Below are 19,238 nucleotides of genomic sequence, written 5' to 3' on the forward strand. Positions count from 1 at the left end.
AATAGCTGCCATTTGTTGAGCACTTACTGTGGTTCAGACATTGTACCAAGCACCTTATATATTTAATGTAAACTTTCCAATTCTTCTTTTAGGCTCTGTATATTTTCTTAAACAATGTATAGATATGAATTATTCTTACAAAAAGTTTATAATAAAATGACAAGTTTTTATTACATTAAAATGTCAAGTAGTGGGCTGGGCGTGGTATCTCACATCTGTAATCCCAGCACTTTGGGAGGCTGAGGCAGGTGGATCATGATGTCAAGAGATTGATACCATCCTGGCCAACAGGGTGAAACCCTGTCTGTACTAAAAATTCAAAAATTAGCTGGGCATGGTGGTGTGCGCCTGTAGTCCCAGCTACTCAGGAGGCTGAGGCAGGAGAATTGCTTGAGCCTGACAGGAAGAGGCTGCAGAGAGCCGAGATAGCGCCACCGCACTGCAGCCTGGTGAAAGAGCGAGACTCCGTCTCAAAAAAAAAAAAAAATCAAGTAGCATTGTTGTGCTTGTGTTCTTTTCATCACTGAATATATTACATAATATAATCACTGAATATATTACATAATATAATCATAATAAAATATTTAAAATATTAAAAATTGAAAGAAAATGACAACAAACTCAACTGTATTTAGGTGATGAAAATAGAGTGATTTCCCCCTTTTTCTTCCAATTTCTGTATATTCCAAATGGAAAAGTTAGAAAGAATTCATCATACACATGTAAATGCTTTTGAAAAATTAAAATGCTACAGAATTATCTGAGTCTAGAGATTACTCTTTCATAACTTTTTCAATTATTGTCTTTAGGGTAGGGTTGGTTTATTTAGATTTTTCTACTTCTTAAATGAATTTTGGAACTAATATTTTTTCCCAGAAAATCACTAATTTCATTGAGATTTTCAAAAATGTTAGCAGGCTACTTTCCTCTTCATCTGCTATTTGTGATTTATAATGTTTAAATGTTTTCTCTCAATTGGATTTACCATAGGCGTGTTGCTTTTATGGGCTTGTTAACAAAGATTTTTGTATTTATTTATTAATGTCACTATTTTTCTATTTTCTAATCCATTTTATTCTGCTTTTACTTTTATTTTTTTCCAACTTTTTCCTTGGGGGCAGAGGAGGCTTTCTCCTTTTTGTAATTCCTTGAGTTGGATGTTTAGTTCATTTATTTTCTTTCTTTTTTCTATAATGAAAGCAAGTGAGAATATATATCTACCAAGTAGTGTTATTTTTTAAATAGTCCACTGTGGGGATTTGTGTGAGGCAGGGGTGAGAAGGTTGGGGGCTTTCTGTTTTTGTAGTTTTGGAAGATACAGGGGGAGGAGAGGAAGGTCCTACTTGTCATATACCATACTGTATACTTAGGCCTTAATGAAGAGGTCAGAGAGGCTTTATCCTAGTACAAGAAGAATACACCTAAGCTGAGGATAGAGCCAGGATTTTAACAAGATCTCCAACAGTGATTGGGAGCCTCCTTTTGTCTGGTGTTCAGCCACTCACGTTACCACAGCAGGTGCTCCAAGGTGCTAGCCAGTTGATTCTCTGAAGTTGGATGATGAGCCAGGGGCACGCTTGAAGAATATTCTGGGCTATTTAGGAAATTCAGGAAGGATGACCTGTGGCAGGTATCATCCAGAAAGCAGGCTGGGCTTGTGCTTAAAAACCTGATGAGATAATTTAATTCAGCAAGATATTAAATAAAGAGGGCAAAACATACTGATAATACACTGTGCACTAAAGGGGAAGCAGGAAATTACTAAGCATCGTCTGGATTTTTTATCTGTTCAGTTGCCTACGAGGGACATGTTATGTCACAGTCAAGGGAAAAAGGGACTTTGTCTTTTGATCATGTACTTCTAATGGAAAGAAATGCAGGGGTTATCCTTTTTCTAAAATTTTCTTCCCAGAGTGGGAGAGTGTTCTAAAGCATATTTGAAAATTATTTATATCTACACTTTCTAAATAATCCACACAAATTTATTTGCTCACTTATATTTGCCCTTAAAAAGCACAGAGAAGTTGAATCTGATTTTCATATTAAAGGAATTATACCCTTTTACAAGGCATAATTCCTTTAAGATGAAAGGTATATATCTACAAAAGGTATATATATCTATGGAAGGATATACATTTCACAAAAAAAATTGTCAAACTAGATGCTGGGGACATTTATTCTTTCTAATAAATTTATGTGAATGCATTACTTATCTTTGACTTGTCAGGCAAAGAATTTCAGAGGAGGAAAATAGATATTGATGAAATTCTCCAAACAGGAAAATTTTTTTATAGGTTGTGGAGAATAAATAGGGTTTTAAGAACAATTATCTTTTCCCATTTATACCAGTAGCAAATCTTCATAAGAAATTGAAATGTTCCAGAAATATATAATGTATAAAATGCAGGTTCTCCTTAAGTTTACCCCCAACTGATACTCATACTGAATTTTTTTTTTTTTTTTAAGACAGAGTCTCACTCTGTCGCCAGGCTGGAGTGCAGTGGCATGATCTCGGCTCACTGCAACTTCTACCTCCTGGGTTCAAGTGATTCTCCTGCCTCAGCCTCCTAAGTAGCTGGGACTAACAGGCACATGCCACCATGCCCAGCTAATTTTTGTATTTTTAGTACAGATGGGCTTTCACCACGTTGGCCAGGATGGTCTCGATCTCTTGACCTTGTGATCCGCCTGCCTCGGCCTCCCAAAGTGCTAGGATTACAGGTGTGAGCCACCGTGCCCGGCCAACATTTTTAAGATAATAATTTTCACAAAAACAATCATACCATATCTTTTGTAACTTTTTATTTTACTCAATATACCTTTAGCATCTCTTAGTTTCTAAAAACTGGGTGGTATTTTAATGAATAGACATATAAAAATTTAAATTCCAAATGTTAGGCATTCAAGTTTCCAAATTTAAATAAATAGTGCTTCTTTGTACATATGTTCAAACATTTATGTAAGCATTTCTATATGGATAATTCCAAGAAGCTAAGTTGTTGAATCAAGGGGTATGGACAACTTCTTACCTTCTAAATAAGTCTTACCTTCTAAAAATGTAAAACTAAGTATGCCTGTATATCCACACACCTCCTAACACTGAATATTATAAATCGTTTGTCTTTAGCAATCTTAAAAATCTTTCTTGTTTTGTTTAAATTCTTATTAGTGAACCTTTTCATATTCATTATTCTTAATTTTGTGTTCTATAAATGTCACGTGAGTCTGTGTGAAGAGTCCACCAACAGGCTTTGTGTGAGCAACAAGGCTGTTTATTTCACTTGGGTGCAAGTGGGCTGAGTCCAAAAAGAGAGTCAGCAAAGGGAGATAGGGGTGGCGCAGTTTTATAGGATTTGGGTAGGTAGTGGAAAATTACAGTTAAAGGTGGTTATCTCTTGTGGGCAGGGGCGGGGGTCACAAGGTGCCAAGGTGCTGGGTGGGGAGATCATGAGACTCACTGTCAGGGGCAGGGGGAATGTCACAAGGTTGACTGATTAGTTGGGGTGGGGCAGGAACAAATCTCAATGGTGGAATGCCATCTTTTGTGGTTCTTCAGTTGCTCCAGGTCATCTGGATGTATACGTGGCGGTCACAGGGGCTATGATGGCTTAGTATCATATTGTCAGAGGCCTGATAATAAATGCATGCAGGTTAAGTACTTTGTCTATTTTTCTATTGGCTTGTTCATATTTTTATTTTTTGGTAAGATAAAAGGTCTTTATATATCAGGAAAATCAGCTGTGTCTTTTAGATGTGTGGCATATTTTACTTTTAGTTTATATTTTATTTTTACTTTTTTCATTCAAATATTTCAATTTTACAAGGCCAGTTTCATTTATCTTTTCCTCCATGGCCTTTTCAGTTTTATGTCTTTAGGGGTTTGTGTTATTCTTAAAAAGGCCCTTCCCATTCCAGCTTTCCAACCTGTCTCCCTGCTTTTGCCCTTGCCCAACCCCTTCACATTCAAGTCTACTGTTAACATAGCAGCCAAAATAATAATTTCAATACCCAAGTTTAATCATGTTACTTCTCTACTCAGAAATCTCAAATGAGACATGCTAGGTAGCTCACACCTGTAGCTCCAGCTACTCAGGAGGCTGAGGCGAGAGGATCACTTGAGCCCAGGAGTTTCAGGCTGCAGTGAGCTATGATCGCACCACTCACTGCACTCCAGTCTGGGTGACAGAGTGAGACCCATCTCCTAAAACAAAGGAAAAGGAAAGAAAAGAGAAAAGAAAATAAACTGAGTAGCTTATCATTTTATCATTTTAGAGTAAAAATACCCTTGCACTCACCCAAGGCTCTCACTATCTCTCCACCCAACGCTCTTTTGCTCACTCAGCTCCAGAAAAACAAGCATCCTTCCTTTGCCCAAAATACTTAAAACACACTCCACTCCAGGCTTTTGCATTTGTTATCCCTCTCCCTGAAACATCTTTATCCCTGATGGCCCATTCCCTCAGCTCCCTCAATCTTTGTTCAAATGTCAGTTTCCTAGTCAGGTCCTCCATGAATATCCTATTTAAATTGCATCACTTCATTCTCACCCCAAATTCCCTATTTCCTTTATTTTCTCCTTAGAACTGATATCCACCGTCTATACACTATGTATATTTTTTGGTTTATTGCCTGCCTCCCCACCACACACACACACACACATACACACACACACAAGATTATAAATTCCATGAAAGGAAGAGCATTGTTTTGCTCAAAATTAGTTCCAGCTTCCACAATAGTGCCTGGCATAGTAGATAAATCAATATTTGTGTAAGAAAGGGGAAGAGGGAGTAAAAAACTAACAGCATTTTTCACCCATCAGTTTGGCAAAGATCAAAATATTTTATAACACTGTGTTGACAAGTATAGGTAAATAAGAATACTGCTAGTAGATTCTATGATTGGTGATTTGGCATTAACAAAAGTACAAATTTCCCTATTCTATGCTGTAGTAATTCCCTTTCTAGACATACAGACTATGGATATATCCTTACACATGAAAAATGATGTGAGTTCACAGTAAGTTATTGCAGCAATGTTTGAAAAAGAAGAATTGGAAACAACCTCATGACCACCAATGGGGTACTTATTAACAAATTATAGAACATAATACACAGTTGAATACCGTGCAGTTGTTTAAAAAAGAGCAAGATCAAGGAAACACTTATGTACAGCCTTTACCAAGACCACTTGGTAAAAAGAAAAATAAGAAAGGTACAGAAGTGCTACTGTTTGTGCAGAGGGGAAAAAGCGCGGACAATCTATAACGGTGTAATATATCTACGGAAGGATATACAAGTCACGAAAAATATTGTCAAACTAGACGCTGGGGGACATTTACTCTTTTTAATAAATGTATGTGAATGCATTACTTATCCATATTACTCAATAATTAAACCGAAAAACGTTTTAAAGAAGTACAAATAAGACTTGCTCGCAGATCCCGCAGTCCCATCAATACGAGGCGTAAAAGCCGGGTCCTCCACTGGCTAGGGCCGAGGAGGCAAGCCCTGAAGCTGCCACAGAGGCGAAGCTTCCTAGAGCGGCCCGGAAGTGCCCGGCTGAAGCGGCCGGGCGCCGATTGGTGTCTTTGAGTCTAGTCTTTGTTCGGGGCTGTCCAAAGGACGCTAGCTGTTGCACCTGTTCCTCCCTGCGCGTAAGGTGAGTGTCTCCCGGCTCCCAGGTGGAGAAAAGGGGACAAGGCGCAGCTGTGGTCAGCAGCAACACCCTCCCTACACCTCCCTGTCGCGGGCAGAGTGTAACACTCCTGTCCCTCCCTCCGTCCCCCAACAGATCTACAGGAGAGGAGTTGGCCCAACCTTCCGGGAGATGATGGGTGGAAGGGGGACACTGGTTGCGGGTTCCTTTGCAGAGACATCTGTCTGATCCCCTTCCAGGGTTGGCACACATATCCTATAACCAGTGAATCCTGGGGGCACAAGCTGGCCCGTGCATCTCATGGTAACAGAATGAAAAGCCTTTTAACAAAGCCGTTAATAATACTTGGCATTTATTTAGTGCTTACTAGTGCCCGCTGCCATGCCAGGGACGTTGCATACGTTCTCATGTAATCTGTATATCAACCCTGTAACACACATGAGAATTGTACCTGAGGATCTGTAGTTCTAGTCCAGATAAATAACTTCCTCTAAGTTACACAATAGAGCACTGATTCAAATCATATCCCTGCGTCACTGTTTTTTGTTTTGTTTTGTTTTGTTTTGTTTTGTTTCAGCTTCCTATAAGACTGTTTTCTCTGATTGACTTCTGGTGGCTTGGCTTCATTATGATGTGTTTATGTTCACAGAAATTTTTGTAATTTCTCTATGGTAACAACTTTTTATGCCTTAGGAGTGTCTCTGAGGCAGGATTCTAAGAGATTCTCTTTGACTCAATCCCAGATAGAGGATAAATCTCCTGGCAAAGCCCAGAATGACCACAGCCCTGGAACCTGAGGACCAAAAAGGACTTCTGATAATTAAGGCAGAGGACCATTACTGGCGACAGGATTCCAGCTCACAAAAGTGCAGTCCTCACAGGAGGGAACTCTATAGACAACACTTCAGGAAGCTCTGCTATCAGGATGCACCTGGACCCCGTGAAGCTCTTACCCAGCTGTGGGAGCTCTGCCGTCAGTGGCTGAGGCCAGAATGCCACACCAAGGAGCAGATTTTAGACCTGCTGGTGCTAGAACAGTTCCTGAGCATTCTTCCTAAAGACCTGCAAGCATGGGTGCATGCACACCATCCAGAGACTGGAGAGGAGGCAGTGACGGTACTGGAGGATCTGGAGAGAGAGCTTGATGAACCTGGAAAGCAGGTGTGAAGGGGCAGTCATCTGGCTGTGAGTGATCAGGGGATATGGATGGAGCCAAAGCAAAAGGCATATGAAAGAACATCTGAAAATATTTATCCTCTAAAGAACAAGGCATAGGAAGGGACCTGACTACCTATGTCAAATAATTAAAGTGTGGCTGGGTAGAGAGGAGAGTCACTAGACTGATTCTATGCCTGTTTGGAAGGCTAGGATCAGTGGGAAGTTACCAAAAGGCAATCAGGTATCAGAGGAAAAGAAATAATTTTCTGCCATTCGTAGATACCCATAAATAAAATAGGCTACCCCATAAGAAACTCCCTTTCCATATAGGTATTCAAGCGGAGATTCAAGTAGATGTCAAGGATATTGCAGAATAGGACTGTCCAACAGAAATATAATGCAAGCTGTATATGTATTTAAATTTTCTAGTAGCCACATTTAAAAAAAGGTGAAATATATTTTATTTAGCTCACAATATTTAATCATGTAATCAATATTTTTAATGAGGTATTTTAGATATTTGTGTTTTAAATTTTCAAAATTTGGTATGTATCTTACATTTAGCTTATCTCATTTGTACTAGCCATATTTTAAGTACTCAGTAACCACATTTTGCTAGTGACTACCATATCGGATAGCATGGTTATAGAAGAAATGCTCCCATTTGCTGGAAGTTGGGCTAGATGATTTTTAAGCTACCTTCCAAATCCCAGTGCTCTGATCCTGGACTTCTGCAGATCAATGAAAGAAGAGACATTGAATTTTACTCTGTAGTGTCCTGAATTGTAGAGATTAGCCTCTGTTCCTTCTCCTAGCCATTATTGCCATTTACAATGAAATGAGAATTTGTCCCCCCTTTCTATGTCCCTGGAAGATGTTTCATTTGATTGTTTTATCTGAAGTTACTTAAGTTTCCATAAAATTCACCTTACACACCTCATTTTCCCTAGGTCCCAGGCAATTCAGAAAGACAGGACATACTCATGGACAAGTTGGCCCCCTTGGGAAGGCCATATGAATCACTGACTGTCCAGCTCCATCCCAAAAAGACCCAGCTGGAGCAGGAAGCTGGGAAACCACAAAGGAATGGTAAGCAGGAACAGTTCTGAGTGTATGAGGGCAGAGGCACTTCTTTAGGTTAGAAGAAAACTTTCTCACTTTCATCTTCTCCTTTTAAAGATTTCCTGCTTGTCCTCCACCTCACTATGGATAATTTTATCCTCTTCTTACCCTTGCTCCATGATGGAGTTATATTTTAGTTTCTCACTAGACAAAAAAGCTGTTATTTGGCCCAAGGGATGAGGATGGAGTTTATTTAATATCCTTATAATTCTGTTGTTATCTAATGATTCTTGTTCCAAATCCCCCTAAATTTCCATTTTGAGACAGGAGAACTTATGGCACTCTGTATTAGTCAGCGAGGCCTGCCATACAGGATACCATAGACTTATGGGTGGCTTAACAGAAATTTATTTTCTCACAGTTCTGGAGGCTGGAAGTCCAAGATGAAGATGCTGATGGGGTTAGTTACTAGTAAGGCTACTTTCCTTGGCTTGCAGACTTCTTGTTGTGTCTTCACATGGCCTTTCTCTGTACACACACATTCCTGGTGTCTCTTCCTCTTGTAAGGACACTAGTACTATTGGATTAGGGTCCTACCCTTATGATCTCATTCAACCTTAATTACTTCATTAAAGCCCTATCGTCATATACAGTAATGTTTGAAAGGGGTTAGGGCTTCAATGTATGAATTTGTGGAGGAAGACAAGTCAATCTATAACACATTCCCATGATGAAAGAAGTAGGGAAGAGAGACAATGATCAGTCAATACAGCAAAGTTTCTTGTTTTTATCTGCATGTCAAATTAATTGGGTTTTGTCCCCCATCCCAGCTCCCTAATTACAAACTAGGGTGTCTAGTGTATCCCCAGGCTACATTAAAAAGCAGGTGAATTTTAAATTCCAGTTTGTCCAAACCCTACCTTTTTCAGTGCTCACCACCCTTTCTCTAGAGGCTCTCATGTCTAATAATGCCTCTCCAGGTAGTTCCTTATACTCTAGCCTATTTTGTATTCTTACCACTTAAGTTTTACCAATATAGTTCTCCCATCCTGTAGGATCCCTACCAGATGATTTGTCTAATCTGAAAAATTATTTTGAGCTAAGATGTTCCTAGCTGCTATCTGGAAAGGATGACATTTAATTATATGTAATGTAAAGAAGCCTTTCAGTGCTTTAACTCTAGGAGTGGAGTGCTGGTTACTGTTTGGCTTTAGAAGTGATGTTAAGAACGTCCTATCTGTTCTTTTTTATTTTTATTTTATTTTATTTTTTTTAGAGGAGAGGTCTCACTATGTTTCCCAGGCTTGTCTCAAACTCCTGGGCTCAAGTGATCTTTCCACCTTAGCTTCCCAAAGTGCTAGGATTATAAGCATGAGCCACTGTGCCTGGCTCAACCTGTCTTTTGATTCATTCATCTTTCATTGAGCATTTACTAAATAGCAGCTATATGCCAGGCACTATACTAAATGTTAGGAATCCAAAGGTTAGACACTTACATTACTTCTCTTCAAGAAGCAGGAGAGTGAGCACTTACAATAGTGTAATAATTACCATACTAGAGATACACCGTGAACTACAAAGAGGATAGCTATCCCTGAGGTGCGCCTGCAAAAGTATCACAGAGTAGGCTTGCTTGAGCTGAGAAGGTCAGGTGGGAGCTGAAAGGGGGTGACATTTTAGGTAAAGAAACAGTGAAAAAAAATAGCATCAGAGAATAACATTCTAAGAATAGCAACTGCTCTGAGTTTGATTCTGATAAGGAGTCGTCTGTGGGAGGGAAAATCAGCAATGTGTGTTTTAATAAATGATCCAGCTGATTCTGATGCACAATAAGGTTAGAAACCACCGAGTTAGGATTTAGACAGGAGGTGATGACAGCAAGGACATCAGTTTCAGGAAAAAATATTTTACCCAGCATATACACTGACTATCCATTGTCATTTCCTATTCCTTTTCATTCCTCTATTTACTCTGACCTGCATGTTGTCATGCTTCCTGCTTCCAGCTAATTATTATCCTTCAAACACACTCCTCTCCTTGGATGGTTCCTATTCACTATATTCCTCTCAGACCCCAAATCCTATTATCCTCTCCATTCACTTTTACTTGATTTTACTTGCCACCTATGTTTCAGGCCCCTGCATGTTTCTCCCAAACTTTTACCTCCCTCCCCATCTCTGTTCTCCAGTCTCTCTCTAATTATCCTTGGCATATCTATAGTCCCCTCATTTATCCTTCTTCCCTTACACAGTATTGCTAACTTATCTCTTGAGCTCTATTTTTGCCTTTTCTTCTCTTAATCTACTCTCAAACAGCTTGTTCTGCTGATATCTTCCTTAATTCTTAATTTCTTCCTTACATTGTGACTCTGTGCTATGATGATACCAAAAATAAGATGGTACCAAATATTTGATATGTGTGTTGTATGTGACTTCTCATTATTTTATAACACATTTATAACATTTACATGTTCTTTCTTCCATAGGCTGTTTGCTTCTCAAACATAGAATAGGACCTGTCTGTGTACTGTTTGTTTGTTACAGGTGATAAAACTAGGACTAAGAATGAAGAGTTGTTCCAGAAGGAAGATATGCCCAAAGACAAGGAATTCCTTGGGGAAATAAATGACAGACTGAACAAAGATACTCCTCAGCATCCTAAGTCCAAAGATATTATTGAAAATGAGGGCAGATCAGAATGGCAACAGAGGGAAAGAAGACGATATAAATGTGATGAATGTGGGAAAAGTTTCAGTCATAGCTCAGACCTTAGTAAACACAGGAGAACTCACACGGGAGAGAAGCCCTATAAATGTGATGAGTGTGGAAAAGCCTTCATTCAGCGCTCACATCTCATTGGACATCATAGAGTACACACAGGAGTAAAACCCTATAAATGTAAAGAATGTGGGAAAGACTTCAGCGGGCGCACAGGTCTTATTCAGCATCAGAGAATCCACACAGGTGAAAAACCCTATGAATGTGATGAGTGTGGAAGGCCTTTCCGAGTAAGTTCAGCTCTTATTAGACATCAAAGAATTCATACTGCAAATAAACTCTACTAATATAGTAGTAATATCAAAAGTTCTTTAGACACTCAGGCCTAACTAGTTATCAAAGAATCTATTTTAGAAACCTTGAGTTTCCTCAATGTGGTCAAAGCTTCAGTCATCATTAAACTTCTCTGGACCAAAGAATCTACCTGAGTAAAATATCCTTTTATTTCATATTAGTTCAGTTTTGAGGGGGAATCAAGAATTCTTTCAGAAAGCCTTTTCCACTGACAACACTGCTCACCTGCAGCCCAAGATCAATGGTTCCTGGATGAAAGACAGTGAATTAATTCTGTCTCTGCTCCAGGTCCTTTTTAGTTGACCATTCAGTGTCTGACTTTAGGCAAGACAAGACATACACATTTTTCTCTGCCTTCATTTCCCCTTCTGTAAAGTACAGATGATAATAGAGGCTTACCAGGTATGTTTCAACAAGTTAAAACTGATGAAAACTACTTTTGAGATTAAGATATAAAACAATACTAATTATTTGTTTTCCATCATTATATAATAGCCTCAACATCCCTTTTTTATCTTAAAATGGGGAGTATGATTATTTTTTGGAAATTTTTGTTTGCCAATGATAAAGAATAAGCCATCAGAAGACAGGAGGCCAGCCTGGTCAACACAGCGAGACCCCACCTCTACAGAAACTTAAGAAAAATTAGCTAGGCATGGTGGCACACACCTGTAGTTCCACCCAACTATTTAGGAGGCTGAGGTGGGAAGATCACTTGAACCCAGGAGTTCAAGGCTGTCGTGAGACGTGATCGCACCACTGCACCCCAGCCTAGGCAACAGCAAGACCTTATCTCAAAAAGAAGAAAAAAAGGCTGAGGAAAACAAAATGGAGGAGGAGGCAGTCTGTGATCATTAGGAGCTGCTGGGGAGAGGAAGGGATCTATAACTAGATATAACTTCTTTTCTGGATTTCAGGTTATTTTAAACTGAAGGAGATAGGAAGGGGTTGGTCTAACTTGGTCCAGTTTGTCCAGATTGGTGGCCAGTACCCACATTAACTCAAATAAAATGGAAAATTCAGTTCCTCACATTTCAAGTGCTCATAGCTACAATGTTACTGGCCACTATATTGGACAGCACAGATACACACCTTTTTTTTTTCTTTTTTTTTGCCCAGGCTGGAGTGATCCTCTGTTCACTGCAACCTCCACCTCCCAGGTTCAAGCGATTCTCCTGCCTCAGCCTCCTGAGTAGCTGAGATTACAGGCATGCACCACCATGCCTGGCTAATTTTTGTACTTTTATCAGGATTTTGCCATGTCAGCCAGGCTGGTCTCAAACTCAAGTGATCCGCCCGCCTCATCCTCCCAAAGTGCTGGGATTAAAGGTGTGAGCCACCACACCTGGCCACATCTCTAATTTGAGAATCCTATAGCATGATAGGAATTGTGGCCATAGGCCTTGCACATTCAAATTCACACCACCAATCAAACTGCCAAGAGCAGAGCTCTGGTTCTTTACTTAGTTCTAGGAATAACGATCACCAAAACAATCAGGAAAGAAGTGATCTAATCTCTTCAAATCTCTTGTTTTCAATTAAGATATTTCAATTGAAGATATTTATTAAGAACAACTGCTTTATCATTGTGTTTAAGATCAGGAAAATTATAAGAATCATTTTTATGTCTATAACTGTAGGAAGATGAATCTTTTAAAAATAATAATAAAGAAAGAAAGAGTCTTGCTCCATTGTCCAGGCCGGAGTACAGTGGCACAATCATACCTCACTGCAGCCTTGAACTCCTGGCTGCAGCCTTGAACTCCTGGGCTCCAGCAATCCTCCCACGTCAGCCTTCCAAGTAGCTGGGACTACAAGTGCATACCACCATATCTGGATTTTTTTTTTTTTTTGAGATAGGGTCTGACTATGTTACTCAGGCTAGTATCGAATTCCTGGCCTCAAACAATCCTCCCATCCTCCTCCCAAAGTGCTGGGATTACAGGCATGAGCCACCATGCCCAGCCAAGAAAATGAATCTTAAGGTATTTCTCATAATGCCCTAAAGATAAACTGAGCTTTTATGTCCCTTTAACATAATGGTCCTTTAAAAAAAATGCATATTTACTTTGAGTATCTTACATCAACACATTTTTTAAATGTCAGGTTTCACACGAATACTTGTTTTATGACTTACTATAATTACCTGAGTAATATTTCAAAGTATTTGAAACAAAGAAAGGATTTTCTTTAATGGTCATGAAGAGAAAAGTAAAGTAAGAAATATTTAGTATTAGTATTAGAAACATGCTTATTTTAAAAATAAAGTTAGGTGCTTTCTGAATAATGGCTTTTCCCCTTTTACTTTTAGTCTTTCTGAGAAACACTACAATGCTTAGAAACTGTTCAGAGTCTTTAAAGGGGAAACTCATGTTTCTGATCCTTGAATTTAGGGAGGCTTCTGCAATGGTAAGAAAGATGATTTTGGCTATCCTAAGATTAGGTTTCCTAAAATTGGTAAACACACGACAGACTGATTTTCCTTTATCCTCTGTATGAGCAGTCCCCAACCTTTCTGGAACCAGGGACTGGTCTCGTGAAAGACAATTTTTCCAGGGATAGGGAAGGGGGTATTGTTTCCTTTATCATTAGATTCTCATAAGGAAAGCGCAACCTAGATCCCTCGCATGTGCAGTTCATGATAGGGTTTGCGATCCTGTGAGAATCTAATCCCACTGCTCATCTGACAGGAGGTAGAGCTCAGCTTTGCTTGCTCACTGGCCCCTCACCTCCTGCTTTCCTGGCCACGGTAGGGACTTGGGGACTCCTGCTATATATGACAGAACATTCCGTTCAGCTAGTAGTTTTGAATACCTATTATGTACAAAGAACTGTTCTAGTCTTAGAGTCCTGCACCCTTAAAGGCTGAGTGAAGAGTAGTCTGGAGCACTACAACCATTATACCCTTTTTAGGTTTTATGTTGATTCCAAATTGCCACCACAGTGCCCACCACAGGTTTGGTCTAATGTTAACCAGAAGGGTAATGGTAAGAGTCAGGGAGGGACAGAAAGACATGGGGCCAGAGACAGCCTAGAATGATGTAGGTAAGAGAAGAACAGTCAGTGGGGTCTAGGATAACTGCAGGCAAAAGGCAAAAGAGGCATGAGGTCAAAGAAAATCTAAGTAGTTGCTGGTACTCTGGAGATGCAGGCAATGTCTTAGTAAGCATGTAGAAACCCACAGAAGAAACTGGTGGGAGGGCAACTAGTTGGAAAGAATACAGCTCAATCACAGCCACACTTCTTGGAAGAGGAGGTGTAATATGTTGGACACTGTATCAGTTCTAGCAGAGAGCTATCCTGAATGGACAGCACCTGGTCTGAAAAAAAAAAAAATACAAAACAAAACAAAACAAAAACCTGAACATGGAAAGCAGTTCCTCAGAGAGTTGTGTCAAAAGCAAATGTGTTATTGTTCTTCATATCTTTTTGGAGGGTTTTTTTTTTCTGAGGGAGGAGGCAAGAATTTATATTTTGTAGTTTCGTGGACTAACAAGACAGTAATTACAACAGACAGCTATAGGGAATATGGGGGACAGCTCTCTCAGACACAGATGGGTTGGTAGTGAACTGGCAATTCTAAGTAAGGGTGTCAACAGGTATGAATGGAAGAAATAGATGAGTGTTGAGGGAGGGTCTATAGGAGGTATCAGTGGGTATTGATGAAGAGGGGGAAAATGAGGAGAAAGGGATGAAAATAATTTGATGAAAAGAAAAGGATGAAAAGAGGAACAACTATAAAACAAGGGATGGAGATAGGAAAGATAGACAAGTGATTCTAATATATTGGCATCAATTGTTGGAGACAGTGGATCATATGATACAAGCCATATAAAGGTAAAAAGACCAGCTCCTGATCCCAAGGTGCTTTGAGTCTTACGTGTACAGCACACACTATATTATCTTTATTAAATGGTCTGCATTCTCATCTTGAGCATGAAATTATTCTATTTTAGTCTGATCACAAAATCCATCAACAGTGGAAACAAATGGAAACTGAAATGCTTCAAAACAACCTGTTTTTCCCATGGTAATATCACAAGGGAGTTAGGCTGAGGTTTTAAAAGAGTGGGTATCTCAGTCTTTCTTACTCAGATCCTCTAGAGCAAGGTTTCTCAACCTTGAGAAACTATTTCTATTGACATTCTGGGCCAGACAATTCTTTGATGTCGGGGCTGTCCTCTGCACTGTAGGATGTTTAGCAGTATCCCTGGCCTCTACCCACTAGATGTCACTAGCACTTCCCACTTGTGATATCCAAAAATGTCTCCAGGCAATTTGGTGGGCAGGCTGAGTGAGGCAAATGTCCCCTGAGAGGCAAAATCACCCCCAGTTGAGAACCCCTGCTCTATAGGAAAATAATCAGATTTCTACGATTCTTCCACATCATACACAATAAAATTCTACTTAGAAATGCTACATGTGGCCGGGCACAGTGGCTCAAGCCTGTAATCCCAGCACTTTGGGAGGCTGAGGTGGGTGGATCATCTGAGGTCGGGAGTTCCAGACCATCCCGACCATCATGGTCAGGGTCTCTACTAACAATACAAAATTAACCAGGCCTGGTGGTGCATGCCTGTAATCCCAGCTACTCAGGAAGCTGAGGCAGGAAAATTGCTTGAACCCAGGAGGCGGAGGTTGCGGTGAGCCAAGATCATCGTGCCATTATACTCCAGCCTGGGCAACAAGAGCAGAAACTCCATCTCAAAAAAAAAAAAAAACAAAAAAGAAAGAAAGAAATGCTACATGTGACCAGCACTACTGGACCCTTTTCCTACCCCAGAAAATTATTCCCAACATACCTAAAATCTATGCAGCCTTGATGCTAAAAAGTAGTCTACTTTAGAAAGCCTTACCTCATTTACTAGTGAGGACTAGTAATGTGCCTTAAATGTGACTTGCATAAAGAGCTTACACTGCATTTTTGCAGACCTTCCCCTTCCCTCCTTGCCACACTTCTGGTGCAATTTTCTTCTTTGCCCCTTGACCCAATCATGAATATACACATTTTATCCTTGATCTAAATCTGTGCTGTCCAGTGTAGTAGCCACGAGGTACATTTGGCTCTGCAACTGAGGAACTAAATTTTTAATTTTAATTAAACTTTAAAACTCATAATTCACTAGATAACTTTTAAGTATGTTTGAAATAATTTGGATATGTGAATCTATTTTTTATTTTAAATTTTATGTAATCTCAATATAGATTATTTATGAAAATATAATATGTGAATTGAGATGTCCAATAAGTATAAACACACTGGCTTTCAAAAAATGGAATATAGGATATTTCATTAATAATTTTTATATTGATTAGATGTTGATATAGTAATATTTTGGATATGATGGTTTAAACTAAAGATAATTTCACCTGTCTTTTTACATTTTTAATATGGCTATTAATAAGAAGGTTTTAAATTACATAGGTGAATCCCATTATATTCCTATTTATTAGATAGAACTGACCTTCAGTTCTGCAGAAAACCATTCCACACGAAAGGGAGAGGTAATGCAAAGTCTCTGAATAGGGATGAATTTGGTGTGTTACAGGAACTGAAAAAGGCCACGTGTTGAAAGCACTGGATTAAGGGGAAGGTGACACAAGATTAGGTGAGAGAGGTGAACAGGGGCCAGGATGTGTATTCTAAATGTGATGGGGAACTACTAGAAGGGAGGAACATAATCCAATGTTTGTTTTTAAACGATCATTCTGGCTCCTTAAAGAGGCAAGAATGAGAAAAGAGCAGAAGGAAATCAGTCCAGAGGCTACCGTAGTAACCCAAGTGAAAGAAGGTAGTGGCATGGACCATGGGTTCACAGTGGATATAAAGAGAAACAAACAGACTTAACGTACATTTTGGAGATGAAAATATAATCTTGCTCATTGTTGTAGATTCCTAAATTCTGCTTGAAAAGATGTTTCTGTATTAGGTTAAACAAATGAAATCCCTGTTTTTGTGGGTCAAAATGGTTAAATACCAGAAATGTAAAATGATTTAACCTAATAGAAACAAATAATGACAGAGAAGAATCAGAGGAATGATACAGGAGAAGGGACATTGAAATGGGGCTTATTTATTAAAATGAAAATTTTTATTGTTCTCTTCTCCTTAAATCTCTCTGTGGAAGCCACCCTTATCAAAAAAAAAAAAAAAAACCCTCTGTTGAAAGGCAAATTGCCAACAAACCCGATGAGATTCAGAACACTGCTGCAATAACATATCTCTGTAGAAACTTATACTTCCATCTGGATAGCAAATTTCCTAAGCTGATAAAACCAGGTTATCAATGAAAGGCCAGAGTACAGAATTTAAAGGAAGAATGCCTGGGTATGAATCTTTGTTCTGCCAGTTACTAGTTATATGACCTTGGCTAATACACTTTTCTCTCTGTGCCTCAGGTTCCCCATCTGTAAAACAGTATTATAATGATATCTACCTCATAAAGTAGGAATTAAATGAGTGACCAAATGTGAAGGGTTTAGAACAGTGGCTGGCCCATAATGTTATAAAAGTCTTAGCCCCTAACAGCGCACTTAGATCTTTTTGTTAGCATTAAATTCAGCATTTTCTTCCTATCAAAGCTGCTTAAATCAGTTAACTGGCATTTGATCTTCGTGGGCTCATTGTATTGTTGCTGTTGTGTATGTTTTTAAATAATACTCGTAATCTTAACAATTAGCATAATTTTGAACCGCTCCCTAATACCTAACCCCAATCCCAAACCGGACGGTCGAGCCTATCCACCGGCAGAGAACACCACCCAATCTCGCCCTCACTCGGACACTCACCGGCCAGACCTTTTCTTCCGTCCGTTTTCTGCCTCTGGCCCAGGGCCCAACTCACGTAGCGTTTTCGGGGGCTGTTTGGGAACCGTTAGCAACCGGAAGTGGCTAGAGGTCGCGAGAGAACTGAAAAAGGGGACCGGCCTTTCCCAGCTGCCTAAGCACTTGGGTTCCGGCCTGGAAGGAGGCCCAGGGCTCCCACAAAGAGAAACAAGGGCCCTATTTGGATGGATCCCAAGAAACACTGTCTGGCATCTGATTTGAACGAGGCTCGGCGCAGCCGGGCCCTTTTCGCAAAGTAGGCCCACTGCAGACCTGTGGGAACCTCCGGGATGCCTGGGGACCCGCATCTGCCGCTACCCGCAATTTCCTATCCCGACCCTCTCTGCAGTTGTCGACCCCGGCCGGCGGCTTTGAGCGTGGGGTCCCTCAGACCCTGGCACCTAGGGGGCCGAAGCCGAGGGATCTTGGGGTAGAAGAGCGGTCCTACAGAGCTGCCGCTTCGGGAGAGCCCCCAATCGACCGCTGATGGGGAATGGAGGATTTTACTGTTTTATTGCAGCCCGCCCCCGGAGAAAGGCGGGCTCGGACGTTCTTGACTTTAGGATAGACTGGGGAGGGGCGCCGAGGAGCGTTCTTCCCTTTACGTCTCGCGGTCGCAGACTGTATTTGCTGGTGCCCTGCTCACTGTGATCTCGCAGGACCTTGCGGACTTACGGAGACGAAAAGTGGCCTACTTTGAGCTTCTCTGATCCTTAGGGGAAATGAGTGTCCAAAGCGAAATAGGTGCAGAGTGCCGGCACTAGAATTCTTTAAACCTGGATTCAAATTCTGACTCCACCACTCTCCAGTTAGGACTGAGGGCAATTTATTTTTAACTTCTCCAAGCCTCTGTTTACTCGTTTATGTAACTCAGGCTAATAACGTAGTGTCTATTTCATAGGGTGGCTTTGACTATTAAGTGTGAGAGTGCATGTAAGAACAGTCTAAGGGAATTTCCCTGCCTTTCCCCTTGTCTGCTGTCACTCTCATCCGTGTCAGACAAATGGAATTAATTAACCAACTTCCGCTTTTCTGAAGCACGGGTAAAGAGTGAAGTGCAGAACTTGGGTAAAGGAAAAACCAAGAAGGATGCAAAAGATAGATGGTCATTGTGAGATCCACAGAGGTGCTCATCCCAGCACTTTCACCTCACTTGGCGTCTGTCATATGGTGGGTGCTTGATAAGTACATGGGTGAATGAGGACCTACCTAAGGAGAAGGAATTATTGAATAAGAATAGAATTGAAGGGAAAGGATGAATCAGATTGATTAGCTACTTGACAAAAAAAGGCAAACCACTCTTCCTGTCAGAAATGTATGGCACATCTGCATATTTCAAGGGCTGCCACTTACTGCAACTGGGAGGGAGATCTCAGAACCGACACCTCAACTACGGAAGCTTTAATCTATTGACAGCAAATGCAACATAGCAAGTAATATAAGACAGAATGTGATCAGTGCAAA

General features: G+C 40.2%; 1 protein-coding gene across 1 annotated transcript; it reads left to right on the plus strand.

Annotated features, from left to right (window-relative positions):
- Positions 1 to 5,260: 5,260 nt before the first annotated feature.
- Positions 5,261 to 11,071, plus strand: ZSCAN16 (zinc finger and SCAN domain containing 16). The gene is made up of 4 exons (XM_003829680.6): positions 5,261 to 5,661; positions 6,402 to 6,819; positions 7,767 to 7,905; positions 10,422 to 11,071. Exons 2-4 carry the CDS (start codon positions 6,433 to 6,435, stop codon positions 10,940 to 10,942), a joined length of 1,047 nt encoding a protein of 348 aa, XP_003829728.1. The 5' UTR covers positions 5,261 to 5,661; positions 6,402 to 6,432; the 3' UTR covers positions 10,943 to 11,071.
- The last annotated feature ends 8,167 nt before the right edge of the window (positions 11,072 to 19,238 follow it).

Source organism: Pan paniscus, chromosome 5, assembly GCF_029289425.2.
Source record: "Pan paniscus chromosome 5, NHGRI_mPanPan1-v2.0_pri, whole genome shotgun sequence".
Taxonomy (NCBI): Eukaryota; Metazoa; Chordata; class Mammalia; order Primates; family Hominidae; genus Pan; species Pan paniscus.

What these genes read in the sequence shown, in the direction of transcription:
- ZSCAN16 (XM_003829680.6), top strand. Translation starts at nt 6,433, where the DNA reads ATGACCACAGCCCTGGAACCTGAGGACCAAAAAGGACTTCTGATAATT. An exon ending in TTGATGAACCTGGAAAGCAG is followed by an intron (nt 6,820 to 7,766) that starts GTGTGAAGGGGC and finishes CATTTTCCCTAG; the next exon opens with GTCCCAGGCAATTCAGAAAG. An exon ending in TGGGAAACCACAAAGGAATG is followed by an intron (nt 7,906 to 10,421) that starts GTAAGCAGGAAC and finishes TGTTTGTTACAG; the next exon opens with GTGATAAAACTAGGACTAAG.